The sequence below is a fragment of the Plasmodium gonderi genome (genome assembly GCF_002157705.1).
Source record: "Plasmodium gonderi DNA, contig: Chr08, whole genome shotgun sequence".
Lineage (NCBI taxonomy): Eukaryota > Apicomplexa > Aconoidasida > Haemosporida > Plasmodiidae > Plasmodium > Plasmodium gonderi.
The window spans coordinates 1,204,265-1,220,935 of NW_021628933.1; the positions used below are offsets into that span (position 1 = coordinate 1,204,265).

Here is a 16,671-nt window from a genome sequence, read left to right on the forward strand (position 1 = left end):
CTTTATAATTTTCTTTAACAAAATGTTCCTTTAAAAATAAATTACAGGATCAGAAGGTTACTAAATTTGAAAAAGTTACCTTGTTTTATAATTTATATAATCTGCCTCTCTACCTATCTCTTCTTTTAAATTCATTTCTAGTTGGATTAATTTTACCTCCCTTTGGGAATCAAAATATACACGTGCACATTTTTTCCATGTCTATAGTAGCCCCTTCTATACATCCTTAATTGTAGACATATTGTTTATGTAAGCAAGAAAATTAGTACTAGTAGCCTTTTTTTTCCCCATTTGCAAAGTGCTATGTATGAGTTCACTGGAGTTTCATCTAGAAAGCTCATTTTTACCACTTTACCTATAGGGGAAGGGGATGCTTAAAAATATTCATACATATTCTCCAACATACTGTATATAAAATATCACACACATGTGTTAATAATAGGATGTAATCATGTATATATATATATATACATGTATATATACGTATGCGGATGTGTGTAGAATCGTCAATATCTTCAAGGTACCCATCTAGAAACAATATGCCACTTCGAGTTCACACATATTATACGTAAGAATAATTGTACGAACGTGATATGTGTAGCACTTTAACAAAGTTCAACTTCCAAGAGAAGGAAGGAACATTAAAAGAGAACCACACACATATGCAAATGATAATGTGTAAAGACCCCATTTTAAGGATTTGCTTATCTTACCATCACCACCTCATACATCTTTGCTTCTGAAGTGATGTTATTACTACCCATTTAGTATATCCTTTTAAACAAATCCCAAAATGTTAAAAAAAACGCATTTTTAAGTCTACTAATATGTATATACCAAAATTATTTAACAAGTCTTAAATGAACGAAAACAAATGCAAAAAAAAAAAAAAAAAAAAAAAAAAAAAAAAAAAAAAAACTGTATTGCACACAAGTTTTAAAATGCATATATAGGGTGGTTATAAACGAATAAAACTCTGTGTGCACAATAATGTTTCTACACTTAAAATGGTGTATAAGTGTCCTCACATAAAAATATATATATATATATATATATATATATATATACATACATACACACAGGGCTGCTGTATATAGGAGTGTCCGTATGTGTAACACAAATTTACATCTAGCGAATATTACGTTTGACTTCATTTGGTGTGACGTATTCCTCTCCAAACCTATTTCCATGAAACCGTGTGCACACATACACACACAACTTATTTCACCTACACACATGACTGTACATATTTGTTTACACCTTAATTCCACATGGGATCGTTTGCATCAATTACTTCAAAATCTTCATTGGATTTTTCCACCTCTCCACCATCACTTTCAACATTTTCGAATTCCATGTTGGAATTGTGCGGTACCTCTCCTCCACTTAAGGCATTATAACCATATATCAAACCTCCTACTCCTAAAGCTGCTAATCCTATTACTCCTGCAGCTAGTGAAACCTTTTCTGCCGTTCCCATACCTTTACTACTTCCTTCTCCATTAGAATTATTGTTGTTTTGACCATTGCCTCCCCCATTACCTGCACCAGGTGTCCCACAATCTGGAACGTTGCATGCTTCCTTTTCTTCAATTTTTATATTCTGCTGTTCACAGGTTAAACCCATATTTCCATTCATATCTTCCGATGGAGGTATGAGTTCTAGGGGCTCTTTTCTCCTTCTAATTCTGAATGATTCCTTGCCACAAGTTGCTGAGCAATCTTCCCACTCTTCCCATTCATTACATAAGGCATTGATGCACGGGGCGGCATTATCGAACACAGGACATTCTTCTTCTCTAAATAATTTGTAATCATTACAAATTTTTGATGTATTCTCTTTTTTATTTTTCAGTAGTTCTAATTTTCTCGTTAGCGTTCTTTTCCTTGGTGGTGCATGACAAGATGACGATGGTGATAGTGACGATGATGACGACGATGGGCTCTCTTCTGTTTTGCATTCAACCCATGTTTCCCAATCATTGCATTCTCCTTCATCACATAGAGGCAAGTTCAAACATGGCTCCGTTTCTATTTCGTTGTGATATTCTAAACACAAACTCTTATCATCTCCTGTAAAATCAGTTACATTCGAAATAAAGCGTCTCGTTCTCATTCCAGTATTACAAGTACGATCACATTCTGACCACTCCGACCAACTACCACATGGATTATTCGTACACGGGGGGGAAGATGCAGATTCATCATCACGTTCGATTTTGTTCTCATAGTGAATCTCGCATTCGTCAGATGGGTTGTTGACATTATTATCATTTCTTGAATCCAATGTAAATCCTGCTGGATATGTTGCTACACCAGTTTTATTAGCACCAGTACCACTGCTCACTCGTGTGAATAATCGACGTGCCCTTTGAACCCTCTTTCTAGGCCCACATGTAGCTGACCATTCAGTCCATTCTTCCCATTCGAAACATTTTTCATCTTCACATGCTGGAACTGAACACACTTCCATTTCAGTTTTTTTAAAATTTTTGCAATCAGCATATTCGTCTATATCTTCGGGAAAAATAGTAAAAGTTCTTCTTCTAGTAGAGTATCCACATGTTTTTGAGCAAGCGGTCCATTCACTCCATTCTCCAACATCTTCGCATACTTCTGTAGAATCACAATCCTGAATATTACATGCTTCAACCTCGGTTGCGTTAAATACTGTACACGACTCGTCATCAGAGGATGATGAAGATGTATCTCTATGCCTTGTTCTTATTCCATCTCCACAAGTTGCATTACATTGACTCCACTCTCCAAAATCTCCACAAATGTCATTGCATTCCTCTTTTATTGGACACGATCTATATTCAATGGAACCCAAATCCACACACGAACTTCCATGCATATCTCCAAGAAATCCTTCTTCCTTTACTGTGTAGGGTGGCCCTTTTCTTTCTCTCTTACTAACAGCTAAGTTATCACATGATGACGCTTCTTGGCATGGGCTCCATTCACCCCACTCAGAACATTCTGCATCTTCAGGATATTGATTGCAGATATAATTGTTATGTATATCTACAGCTGGTAGTAATTTATCCCACGTTACCTTCACTATATTTTTACATACCACGGATGATGATGATGATGATGAGCTTTTTTCACAGTCTCCAAGTATTCTGTACTCTTTCTCATCTATGTTATCTATTGCATATACAAATATGTCAATTTTGTTTATTTTCAGTAGTTCAATCTCTCTTCGTAATTCATTCAAATCGGTATTTGATTTTCCTTCAACTAGCATGATGATTAGCTTTCTTTTATTTGAAGGCGTCTTATTGAATACCTTTTCTCGTAAATATTTTAAATTATTTGCTATGTCCTTTTTAATCGATGAAGATTTTATTAATTTTTTTATCCTTTTAATCATTTTATTCTTTTTATAGCTTACTTTCCTGTCCAACTTCCAAAGCACATTTGCCGTTCTGCTCATCTTTACTATTGTTACATGTGTTCTGTATTTTGACAAGTAATTCTGTTTAACAGTATGTATAGTAAAAGGCTTCACATACATTTTCCATTGTTCGTTACTAATGTTACGTGATTGATCTAGAACGATTGCTATATCGAAAGCTTTTTTACATGTAGGGTTATTATTGCAAACATCATCATCACATTCTTCACACGATTCGTCATCATCACATGGAACATTTGGATCAGGTAATGGAGGATTAACCTGCTGTGTTCCATCATCACCTACTTTGTCACATACATTCTTTTTTAAAAACTTTTCGACGCTATTTATATATGAAAATCCAGTAGATATAAACACATGAGGACATGTATTCTCATTGCTGTCTAAATTGCATCCAGCTGCTATAAATAATATTTCCTTTGGCAATTTACCTACACCTACTACTAAAAGTTTAACTTTTTTATCTGCATACTTTTTGGAAATATTTTGTAACATGGCTTGTTCAGATATATCATTGTTACTATTTGTTAGTAATATCGCTATCTTAGGTGCTTTCCCCCTATTACCATTTGAAAACGATTGTTTGAGACCCACCTCTAAAGCCTCTGCAATATTTGTTTTGTTATTCAAATTTTCACTATCCATCACTTCGAGTACTTTTAATAATTCCTTCTTATTATGAGCTATTTCGTCATTAAAATCGGTATTCACAGTTTTTGCTTTCAAATGGATAGAAAGTGAAACATGCACATGCTGCTTCGCTATATTAAACTTGTTAATAATTTTTGTAACATATTTTGTAAGTTCATTTTTCCTTTTATAATTTTTTTTTGTCGATGGAGCACCAATAAATGTCAAATCGAAGTAATCTTTACAAAAACAGTCATCATTACCCTCACATGGAGTCGTTTCCGTTTCCGGTGTTGTTTCTATTTCTGCCTCTGTGTTGCATATCTTATCAACCATTCCTTTTGATATGTCTTTTAGTTTATCCCATTCTATTTTTATAGCAAATGGACAATCTCCTTCCGTTTTGTGACATCCTCCTAATAATCGCAACTTATGCATACTTGCTGCTCCAACACCTACTACCAATAATTTTACATTTTCTTTTTTATACAATAAACTCACATTTGATAAAGCATCATCTCCAGATCTACTGTCATTGCCATCCGTAAATAATATGGTAACTTTGGGTACATCTAACCTGCTATTTACTCCTTTGGTATAATGTTGTAATGCGTGTTGCAAAGATTCTACTATGTATGTATAAGATCCAGCCTTATACGTCTTTTCTAAATCAGGGAATTTTTTCATTAAACTATTCATCTCATAACTTTCTTTATCCGAAAATTTAACAAAATCTCTCATATGTTTCGCAAATAACATAATTCCAACATGAACTTTACTTTCCGAAATTTCTAAATGTTTTACAAGTTTCTCCACAAAGGGATACACTTGTTTTTTCCAATTAGAACTTCCTATGCTAGCTGATTCGTCTAAAATTAAAGTTAAATCGTAGATGTTGTGGCAAAGGCACTCATCTCCAATGCATGGACTGGGTGGTTCTATCTCAGGCGAGCTAACCTCAGGTGGAATAATCTCAGGCGAGCTAACCTCAGGTGGGGTAATCTCAGGCGAGCTAACCTCAGGTGGAGTAATCTCAGGAGGTATTATAGGCCCCGTGCTGCATATCCTCCTGACAAGTTCGCTCGACACATTATGTAACTGTCCCCACTCAACCTTAATCACAAATGGACAATTTGAATCCCGTGTGCATCCTGCCAACAACTTTAACTTGTTTTCATCGGCCATAGAAACTCCTAATATTAATAATTTCACTTTTTCTTTTCGATATGCCAATCCAATATTATATAACCCCTGGTTTGATTCACTCGAATCGTTACCATCCGTAAATAGCATTGTTACTTTAGGGGCTTTAGGTCTACTTGAGTTTTTTGTGTAACTTTCTAATGCATATGTTAGAGCTTGAATAAGAAAAGTTTTCTTTCCATTTGTGTAATCTCCTTTTAAATCATGTATTTTTTGCATTAAAATCGATTTGTCATATCTCATTGTATCAGTGAATCTAACAATATCTCTTCTCGAATCAGCAAAAAGCAAAATGCCTACATGCACAGTTGAATAACCCACGTTTAAACCATATACAATTTCTTTCGCAAATGGAACGACTTCGTTATTCCATCTAAAATCTCCTATACTGGCTGATTCATCTAAAATTAAAGTTATATCGTAGAAATTTTTACAATAACAATCGTCCCAATTGGTGCAGGGTGTGTAATCTGGGTTGGTATCATTGCCTGAAGAGCCTGGATTTTCGGACGAACCTGGAAGTTCCCCAGAATCTATGTCACATATCTTATCTGTAATCACTTTTGTTATACTAGTCAACTCGTTCCAGTCGCATTTAATAACTTGCGGACAGGGCTCATTTTCCTTACAACCAGCCAACATTTTTAAACTCTTTGTGGTGGCTTTGTAAACTCCTACCACAATTAGTCTTATATTTTCCTTTCTATATTTTAATCCTATATCTCGTACGTCACTGGAACGTTTATGATTTTCATTCCCATCCGTAAATAGAATCGTTACTTTAGGTGCATTTGGCCTGTTGTTTGGATGTCTTGTAAAATTTGCCAGTGAATGTTCTAAAGCATCTACAATGTGTGTTCCTTTTCCACTTCCATATTTGTTTTTCAGTCCTTTAACTACATTTATTAACGCATTTTTGTCGTACCTTGTTTCTTGGCCGTAACCAACATCTTCTACTACTCGAACAGCAAAACGCATAATTCCTACATGTATATTATTTTTACTTATATTCAAATTACTTAAAACCTTTTCTGCAAATGGGACAACGTCAACTTTCCATTTATTTAGGGTTATACTTCCAGATTCATCTAGGATTAGAGTTAAATCATAGTAGTCTTCACAAAAACAGTCATCACCTTGGCATGGGTTTGGCTGAGGGGCAGCAGTTCCCCCCTCTTCTGGTTCAGAATCATCCTCCTGTTCTGTGTGGCATATCTTGTTAGTTAACTTTTTCGTTATATCATTTATAGTTTCCCATTCCGCTTTCATAGAATAGGGGCAATGAGCATTCTTATCACTACATCCAGCTATTAATTTCAAATTAATGTCTGACGCTGATGCAACACCGAGAACTAGTAATTTAACATTTTCTTTTCTGTATGTCAATCCCATATCAAGGAGCTTAGAGCTATTTGAAGAACTATCGTTTCCGTCAGTAAAAAGTATTGTTACTTTAGGAGCATTCTTTCTTCCTTTTTTATGGTATGTGTATTTTTCCAAAGAATACTTTAAAGCTTCAACAATCTTGGTACCACCTCCAGCAGCGTATTGTTTTTTTAGTTTATCTACTTTTTTCAAAAGTGCATCTTTGTCATAGCTTTCATTATCATCAAAGGTAACGTAGTCTCTATTAGAAATGGAAAACAATAAAATTCCTACGTGTACATCATCGTTGCTAATATATAAATCCTTTATAATTTTTTCGGTAAATGGGATGACATATTTTTCCCAATTTGTAGTTCCTATACTTCCAGATTCATCTATAATCAAAGTCAAATCGTAAAAATTTTGACAAAAACAGTCATCGCCAACACATGGTGATGATGATGATCTATTTGATAAAGTGTTATATTGAAGAAAGGACCTTTTTATTAATTTATTTTCTTTCGATTTATCCTTATGTAGGGTTACTATCCCCCTCGTTATGTTGCCATCACTTCCTGTTAGATTAACGTACCCATGAGAAAGTTCATCTTGACTGCGCTGTGCTCTTGCAGTATTAAAATGAACAACAAGTAAGAAGTAGGACACGATTAAAAAAAAAGATTTGTTCATTTGTCTTTTATTTGGTTTTTTTAAAAGAGAAATGTGACGTCCTTTTTTTTCATTTAGGATTAGAAAAAGGAAAAGAAGCTAATCTTGTAAAAATGTATGATGTAATAAATAAATAAATAAATAAGAAGAAATAAGAAATAAGAAGCATGAATTGTTAAAGATATTTCAGATAGAGAAGCATATTTAAAAAAAAGTATATATTGAAAACTATCTTTAAAGATGTAAATGGGTGTATATAAAACCGTCTGGATGTCTTAAAATGATGAAATGTGCAAAAAAGACACAAGTAAGAAAATGAGTCTAAACAAAAAAAAAGGGGGTAAACAAAAAAAAAGGGGTTAAACAAAAAAAAAAGGGTTAAACAAAAAAAAAAGGGTTAAACAAAAAAAAAGGGGTTAAACAAAAAAAAAGGGGTTAAACAAAAAAAAAAGGGTTAAACAAAAAAAAAAGGGTTAAACAAAAAAAAAGGGGTTAAACAAAAAAAAAGGGGTTAAACAAAAAAAAAAGGGTTAAACAAAAAAAAAAGGGTTAAACAAAAAAATAATAATAAAAAAAAATACAAGGAACATACTCTGTTAATTAGACATAATAAGTTTATAATAATGGAGAAATAAAAAATGTACTACTTATAAACTTTTGTAGAAAAAAATTATTAATTAAATAAGTAATATCGAATAAAAACAACATTAATTATTGCAACACAATCTTGTTTTAATATTAAAGTTGTAATAATGTAGCTCTTTTTTTTTTTTTTCTTTTTTTTTCTTTTTTTTTAAATAGCTAAGTAGCTAGCCACAAAACTAAAAAATTATGAATTATTCTCTTTCTTTTTCTTAATTTCCAATACTACTTTAAAAAATACGAGCATAATTGCACTTGTACACCTGAACTTAAAAAAAGAACAGATGTTTTCTACATTTGTAGCTGTTCATGTTGCACAAACGTTGTCTCTTAGGTAGCTATTCTAGCTATGACTTTAAATAAGTCAAAAAAAAAAAAAAAAAAAAAAAAATTAAAATACACTCACTTTTAATATTGCCTGTGCACAACATTTAGCTAAATTTATCAACATAAAAGTTATTTTGGCTAATTCAGGTTAGTCTTAACCTTGCACTTTTTCTAAGTTTTTTTTTTTTTTTCTCTTCAAGCTATGAAGCAGAACAGTGCCTGAATGTAATTTCAAAAAATACGATGTCCAAAAGAATAAATAAAATAAAACCAAATTATTTTCTTTGTAGTAGAAATTAGGAAAAAGCCAAATACCTACGTTGGGAACAACATTCATCCAAAAAAATAAAAAGATTAATTTATGTATTTACATATATTTACACTATTTTTTCAGACGTCTTCTGTTTGAGGTGCTATCTTTGACTTGTTCGTGGTGAACTCCTTTGAGGAACATACAACAAATAATTGTTGACACATTACAGGTATAGTTATTGTTTTCAAAGTCCAAATGTAGAAACCATTTTTGAAAGATAAAATTCCACTTATGTGTTCACTCTTTCAACATAAAAATCGTAAATTAACACGTGTTGTATTTTATCCCTAATTTGTTCATAATTATGTCTTTTATTCTTAGTTTTTAAAGCATCAATTAAAAAAAAAAAAAAAAAAAAATGACAATGAACCATGATCTCTTTTAAAGAAAAAAAAAAATCATAAATTTATAAATTAATTTATTATAAAACAAAAAATGGAAATGCGGAAAAAATACAAATTAATAAAAAAAGAAAAAAAAGGGAATAACCAATTTTATCACTGAAAATAACCTTGCAAAATCATAAATAACAAAAGGTATCCTACCCGATTTGAGGTATTAAAATAAGCAGAAAATATAATATAAAAGTTACAAATATTCATTAAAAACAGTTTTAAAACAAAAAACACATGAAACAATCACATGTCCATTTCATTGCACCTCAAATGAATATGTGTTTGGAATAAAGTTTTTTTTTTTTTTTCTTTCACATTTTGGAAAAAATATGTTAAATTACATTTTTTTAAAACCTTAAAAATAAATTGAGTGGTTAAAAGTTCTCTGAAATACACATTAAATTGTGTAAAAAGAAACTATTTTGAATAAAACATCCATACATTTGATCTTTACAATTAAGGATTTCTCATTCACTTTTAATAATAAAGATAGAAATTTCAATTTTAAAGACATGTAGTTGCATTCCTCTCCTTACATTTAATGTAAAATATAGGCAAAAATTAAAATATTTGTGTAAAATTACAAGGATGTCGTTTTAAAAAATATTTCCCTTAAATTTCCTTGCACACCCTTCAAGCGTGCATTTCATTTTTCATTATTACAAGCGTCTTTTGAGATTCTGTTTTCATTTGTGGGAATGAATTTTATATATATATGCAAAAGTACAAAATCTCTAAAATTGTTTTACCGGTCCATCTTTTAACACATACGTAAATTTCCGTTAAGCGTCGTGCTTAAATGGGAATAATAAAAAGGTAAATATACGAATAAACTAGTAAACAAACAGACGGGTAAACACGCTATCTCGAATGCAGACATGTCGACAAACAGACGGAAGGAGATAGGCAAAGGTACAAACAACAGTTGTGTTCGCGAACCTTTGCGAATAGTGGGAAATGTAAAAATGTATACAGTAGTTCCTATCAGTCTTAAAACGAAAATGGATAAGAAGACAATTTTTTTTCCAATCATGAAAAGATTTATGGCGAAGTCATATCATTCACTTACTTTTTATTTTCTTCAATTTGAATTACGTTCGATTATCATCTGAGTATATACACCTCATCTTTGATTATTCGAAGTATATATATGGAGAAGGTATTTTTAAGGAAATTTTTGATCTTCTGTAAAAAAGAAAAAAATATTATGCTTAAAAATGTAATAACGTTCTCATTATATTTTTACATGCAAAACGTTTAAATAAATATATGTATTTTTTTAATTTTATATCTCTGTAAGCAAATGTTACATGTAGGGTATCTTCACATATATATATGTGCCATAAGGTAAGCCTTTTTATATACATATAACAAAATAGAAATTTTAATATTCCAAATTTTATTATATTTTATTGCTTCCAATTTTCTTTAAAGCAAATAGGGTTTTATTACATCCCCAATATGGTAGTAATTATGCTACATGAACATTATGAGGTGTATATATGAAATAACTGATTTAAAATTTTTTTATGCGCAAAAATGTTTATTTTAAACTTTTGATTTGTTACAGCAAAAAAAGAATATATATATATATATAAAAGAAAATAAGAAAAAAAAAATAATAATTTCATTTACATATCATAAGGATTATCATTTTTCTTTTTTATATTAATTTTTCTGTTTATGGATACAATATAACCTTTTCGCATTTTAACTTTTTTTTTTTTTTTTTTTAATTACTCTGTTGGTATTAAAGAGGCGTAGAGGCTTTAAAACGTTAACTAAACTGTAGGGCTTTTATATTATTTTCACATAAAACAATATGCTAAATAAACGAAAATTTTATTTTGCTTGTTTGGATATAAACAAGTGTATATGTATTTGTACCTAAAATTTGTACCTTTATGAACAGTCATCACCATTTTATGCAGAAAGGAATGAAGGAGCATACTATTTACGTATGTACATGTAACTCCTGAAGTATATTCTATTCTTTTATTTTCTTTTTTCCTATATTTTTCACTTAAAGAAAGAGTGAAAAATCAATTTATCCATGCAACGAGGGGCTGCTTCTCCGATTTTCGTGTTTCCTGAAAAGGAAAAAAAGTAACCGTTCATTGTGAACACAAATTGCATAATACAGATCAAAGACTGGTTAAAAATATATACCGTATTTATTTGTGAAGAAAAAAAAAAAAGTTGCTCTGATAAAAGAGGATAATATTTACATTTTATATGTACATAAAATTTCAAGTAACACATTCAAAGAAGACAACAGTAACAGATAATTTATTATAAACAAAACACCTTTAAGAAAAATGAAGTACTTAACTTTTAATAGAAGTAATAGAGATGCAATTGACTTATGCGAAAAATTGGAAGCGACGAAAATAGACCTAGCAAACCCTTTGTTATTACAGTATAGTTGGGTAATATGGGAACAAGTATCCGATAACAAAATTAAACAAAGCAATAATTACAAGGATTACACAAGACCATTGGCAAAATTTAATAGTGTACAGAAATTCTGGCAATTATGGAATAGATTGCCACAGCCTAGTGATTTACTTGCCCAGAGAAGTATGACAAGATTATCGGATGATGGAACTCTTCGTATAGTAGATGCTCTTATGATTTTTCGAGATAATATTCAACCTATGTGGGAAGACCCAGCTAATTCTGAAGGTGGTCATTTTGAATATAAATTTTTACCAAAAGATTTCCCATATAGTCAGATAGATGAATTTTGGAATAATCTTGTATTAGCTATTATTGGATGCACTTTAAAACATTATAATTTAATAACAGGAATTAGGTTAGTAGATAAATTAAGTACCACACGCTATGGATATATAAGAATTGAAATATGGTATACGACAATGCCGGATGAAAGCGTTAGAAGTCACTTGAGAAAAGACCTTGAGGAGCACATGTGCAATCGCATTGACGGGTCACACGTTTTCCCCCCAAGGGTTAAAAGTCTCGGCCATTCGCACAAATAGGTTTAGTGAAGATGTAGAATGGGAATATACAAAAAAAAAAAAAAAAAAAAAAAAATGTCAAAATGAAGAGAACTGAATAATGAAGCAAAAAAATATAGTGAAACAAAGCATGGAAAAGTAAAAAAACACAGCACAAAGGTTAGATAAGAATACCCATAAGTAAAATAAAAATTGCATTATTTGAAACGCTTTTAAGTTGTATTTTTGTTTCTTCTATTTTTTTAATTTTTTATTGTAAAAAGCCAAACAAATGAGGAAATGCCATTACACATCAAAACACCACTCCCCTGTGTGTGAAAATTTTTTCCGGTGAATTCACCCATGGCTTAAAGCATTTTTTTTACGTATAAACCTGTGATATTTATTTTATGTAAAAATAGGGATAAGGCAATTTAACACGAATAAATAGTAAGGTTTACTTATTTATTCCACTTTTGCCCCCACTCAAAAACATGCACATAAAACTGGAAAAGGCACTGCTGGGTTTATTACATTCCTACGCCAGTGCTATATGTAAATGTTCATACGTACAAACATGCATACATACATGTAACTACCCTGACGCCCCAAAATAATTAGTAGAAATAATTGTGTTATTACTTTGAAAAGCATTGTATGCTTTTTTTTTTTTTTTTTTTCTTTTTTTTAAAAAAAAACATATATAACAAGTTGAGCACGTTTACATGTACATATGCGTGTGTACTAATGGATATGCAAATGGTACATATACCAGTTTTATTTCGTTCTGTTTTGTTTTTTTACGATTTACATTATATTTGTAGTTAATTTTGATATAAAATATGCATTTTTATTATTTCCAAAAACTGCTTTCTCTTTTTCTTTTTATTATTATTATTTTTTTTTTTTTTTATAATTAATTAAAAAAAGTAACAAAAAAGGAAAATGATTAAAAGGAGCGAAGCTGACAACACAACCTAAGTTATGTACTTTCTTTACATTTACAATTTATGGTTTAATACCAGATCTATTTTTGCATAGGTTTTTAAATTGTCATATACAAAAGGAAACATAAATAAATATATGTATTGTTTATAGATATTCACATTCCACATATAATGTATGCTATATAACATTGCCTATATAAATTGTTCATTCTTCCACCCTAAAATGATATAAGCACCAATCAAGTGTGTAACTTTTTCATGAACCAATCAAAAAACAAACTCGAATCTAAAAAAATATTAACATAATTATTAAAACTTTCCGCCAAAAGGACAGATAGAATATGCTTACACATTATGTCACTATCATTACATAATACTTTTTCTTTAAAGTAAAAACATGAACAGAAATTTTTGAATACAAGATATTTCTGGTTATTTCCACAAACTACAAAAAAATGTAAAGGAGTTTTTTTACTTTTTTTTTTTTTTAAATTTCTAAGTATATGTTTTCCTATAATGCCCTTCTTCCTTTTCTGTGCTGTAGCAACATAAGTGGAATCACTCAAACATTCATCATAATTTTTCCAGTACCTTCTTTTATTCCCTCTGAACTGATTTGTATATAACGGATAATCCTTAGTAGAACCCTTCTCCTTTATCAAGGTATATTTTTTAATTTTAGATTTTAGACACAATCTTAGGCTCTTTTCGGCATGCAGTGGGAAAAGCGAAAGGAGCTCATTTAACAGAAGAACATCTACAAATGCCATGAAAGTGTTAAGGGGGTTAGGATTAATGAGTGAACGCAAAAGTATATGTGCACATGTGTACATAAATCTGTGAGCATATATATATACGTACATACGTGCACCTATAGGCATCTATTAATACACGCAACACAAAATGGAGGAAAGAAAAAATTACATTTATTCTTGTTCGTGCATCGTTTTAATGAGAATATCATGGAATTTATAATATTCGAGCGAATGTCCATGTTAACCCCTTTTTCTGAAATTTTCAAAGTACGTCAATATTATAATACCTTAAAGTAAAAATTACAGTAAGTACGTTTTTGCAAAATTTTGATGTTCTTTGTGACGATACGAAATGTCATAAAACTTTTATAGCATACAAGTTTCTGTTCATATATGTGTGCAGAAATAAAGCAACGCGTACTTTTTTCTTTGCTATAATTTTAGCTTTTCTTTTTCATTAAGCAAGTTTAAAAAAAAGTAAATAAATTAAATTGTGAAAGCAATGTGGGATATATAATGTGCAACTAAAAATTCTCAATTCTGTTCCTTTTTAAGAAATCATTCCAATCGTCGCAATGTTGACAAATGTGCAAAATGTGTGAAACGTTTTATTTAATTCCCTTATTTCAAATGTAATTAATATAAAAAGCCACGATGAGAATGTTCTACAAAAAAAAAAAAAAAAAAAAAAAACTTAACCTATAAAAGTGTTCATGCAAAAACATATCTTAGAAATCTTCGCAGTTTATTAGCTCAATTTGTAGCATCTTACTTGTGATCATATTTTTACACATGACAAGCGTTTTGAGGTGCATTACTTTAGTGCATAATCTATGGTAAGCGCAAAGTGCCACAAACAAGGCTGAAAGGTGATGAAGTGTGTTAGAGTGAAATCCGTAAAAAAATGAACGAGCACACGGGTAAACTAATGTATATCAAGGGTCTTTCCCCAATTCTTAGTGCCTAGTTCCAGGAGGGTGGGTGATATTTTTGAGCGATCGAAAATGTTTTCCCTAAATGTTTCACTGAGCATTTTTGTAATTAAGTCTTTATAATTTTTCACTATATATATATATATATATATATATGCAAATTTTTGCGCACACTCATAACAGCGCATAGCAAATTTGCTGCACACGTAAATTCACATCATTGAGTTATTCGCTGCTCCTCCTGAACAGTGAAATTTAGCAGACCTTATGAATGTAAATTTTATGTATAATTTTATATATGTAAATAAAAATGACACGAAATGAGACACAAATAAAGGACATAAAACCATTTAAATAACTTGGATTGAAATAATTCTTTAAAATTTGAACAAACTGGAAAACAACATACTTGTACATATTGAGAAGAAAAATGAAGTATAGCTTAAGAGTAGGTTGCTCATTTTTCAAATGATATTTGCAATAGAGTAACAAAAGGAGAATGGGGATATTTAGAAGCATAAAAATTCGTAAAATGATGACACAAAAAAATGATAGCATATAGAGAATAAGTGGTGAACTAAATTTATATCCAATTTTTAAAGCAATAATTATGTATTTTAATACTCTTTTAATTGATTTTATTGGATTTTCATATATATTATAGCATTTTCTAGTAATAACTATGTAATTAGACATATCTTTAAATAATGACAATACTATTAAAATGAACACAAATAAAATTAACTTATATAGCTTTACTTCTATCTTTATTTCAGCCATGAGAAATTTTACAAATGTGTTCCTATTTTTATAATCAGAAAATGGAGACCTTCCATTCTTTCCGTGCGATGAATTTTTTTTTTTATTTGTTAAAAGTTTTATTTTCATTAACTGAGATGTATTATTTGATAATGGTTTATTTAGTTCAAAATAACTTTCTCTATCGTATTTATCCAAGTACGTTGTCATATTAAAATTATTTATGTCTGAAATGTTCACTCTTTTTTCATTTTCAGAAAATTCTTTTATTTCTAGAAATGATCCATCATGTTCATCACATATTGTTTTGTCCGTGTATTTGGAGCTATTTTTGCATTCACATTCATTTAATATATCATATGTACATTTTCCAAATTCATGTATCTCCAGTTTATCTGGATATTTACCATCATCATATTCATTACTATATAGTAATATATCCGAGTATATCTTATCATTAGATTTTCCTAAAAAGGTATTTTTTTCTTTATTCATTTTGAAATGAAACGATCTTTTTTCACTCATTTTTGTGCTATCATAAGGATAATTCTGGACACATGTGTAACTATTTTTCACATCATTTTTGTTATAAACATTTACTAAGTTGTTTTCTATGATTCTTTTCCCTCCCCTTATTCTACATGAATCGAAAATTGTTTCTCTAACACATTTAGATTTTAGATATGAACAGCTTTTGTTCAGAAGATAATAATTACTGTACATATTTTTTTCATACCATTCAGCGGAACAATTGGGGCTGCACAGGTATTTTTCTTCATCTGTGTCTTTGTTTTGTTCATTTACATGTGTCTCGTCTTTTGGTTCCACGCAGAGCATTACATTGTCCTTCCCCGTTTTCTCTGATGCATGTTGTCGCATTTTTTGGCTGACCATTTTTTGTGCTGCATTTGATCGTATTTTTTGCTCCATCTTTTCCTTAACATTTTGCTTAACATTTTCTCGCCCCATTTGCTCGACCCCTTTCCTTGCTACATGCCTCATTTTAGAGGCCATTTTTTGTCTCAATTTGTGCCCACTTGTGTCTTCTACATAATGAGATCCCAATTTTTTGCCACTCTGCCCTTCAGGTTTCTCCAGATTATTAGAAATGTTTGACTTTAAGGGTTCCACTGCTGTGTGTTTATTAAACATATCTTGCTTTGATAAACAATTGTATTCATTTTTTATGTATAAATTTTCAATGTTAACCTTGCTATTATGTAACGCTGCTTCCTTTCGGTTGCAAAGTAATGATGTGTTAGTGTCGTTATCATTTTTGTTTTTCTGAATTTTTTCTACGTATGAATTTGAAAAGTCACTCAAAATTTTGAAAATTGAATTACCATCCAT

General features: G+C 30.6%; 4 protein-coding genes across 4 annotated transcripts; 1 reads left to right on the forward strand and 3 right to left on the reverse strand.

The window, feature by feature from the left end:
* Nucleotides 1-1,261: 1,261 nt before the first annotated feature.
* On the reverse strand, nucleotides 1,262-7,312 carry PGO_082370 (circumsporozoite- and TRAP-related protein; the record flags this gene model as incomplete). Its single annotated transcript, XM_028687459.1, has 1 exon — nucleotides 1,262-7,312. One exon carries the CDS (start codon nucleotides 7,310-7,312, stop codon nucleotides 1,262-1,264), a length of 6,051 nt encoding a protein of 2,016 aa, XP_028543260.1.
* A 3,974-nt stretch (nucleotides 7,313-11,286) lies between these two features.
* On the forward strand, nucleotides 11,287-11,970 carry PGO_082380 (translation initiation factor 4E; the record flags this gene model as incomplete). Its single annotated transcript, XM_028687460.1, has 1 exon — nucleotides 11,287-11,970. One exon carries the CDS (start codon nucleotides 11,287-11,289, stop codon nucleotides 11,968-11,970), a length of 684 nt encoding a protein of 227 aa, XP_028543261.1.
* A 1,144-nt stretch (nucleotides 11,971-13,114) lies between these two features.
* On the reverse strand, nucleotides 13,115-13,869 carry PGO_082390 (zinc finger protein; the record flags this gene model as incomplete). Its single annotated transcript, XM_028687461.1, has 2 exons — nucleotides 13,115-13,632; nucleotides 13,800-13,869. The coding sequence occupies 2 exons, from the start codon at nucleotides 13,867-13,869 to the stop codon at nucleotides 13,115-13,117; spliced, it is 588 nt and encodes a 195-aa protein (XP_028543262.1).
* A 948-nt stretch (nucleotides 13,870-14,817) lies between these two features.
* Nucleotides 14,818-16,671, reverse strand: PGO_082400 (hypothetical protein, conserved; the record flags this gene model as incomplete). Its single annotated transcript, XM_028687462.1, has 1 exon — nucleotides 14,818-16,671. The coding sequence occupies one exon, from the start codon at nucleotides 16,669-16,671 to the stop codon at nucleotides 14,818-14,820; it is 1,854 nt and encodes a 617-aa protein (XP_028543263.1).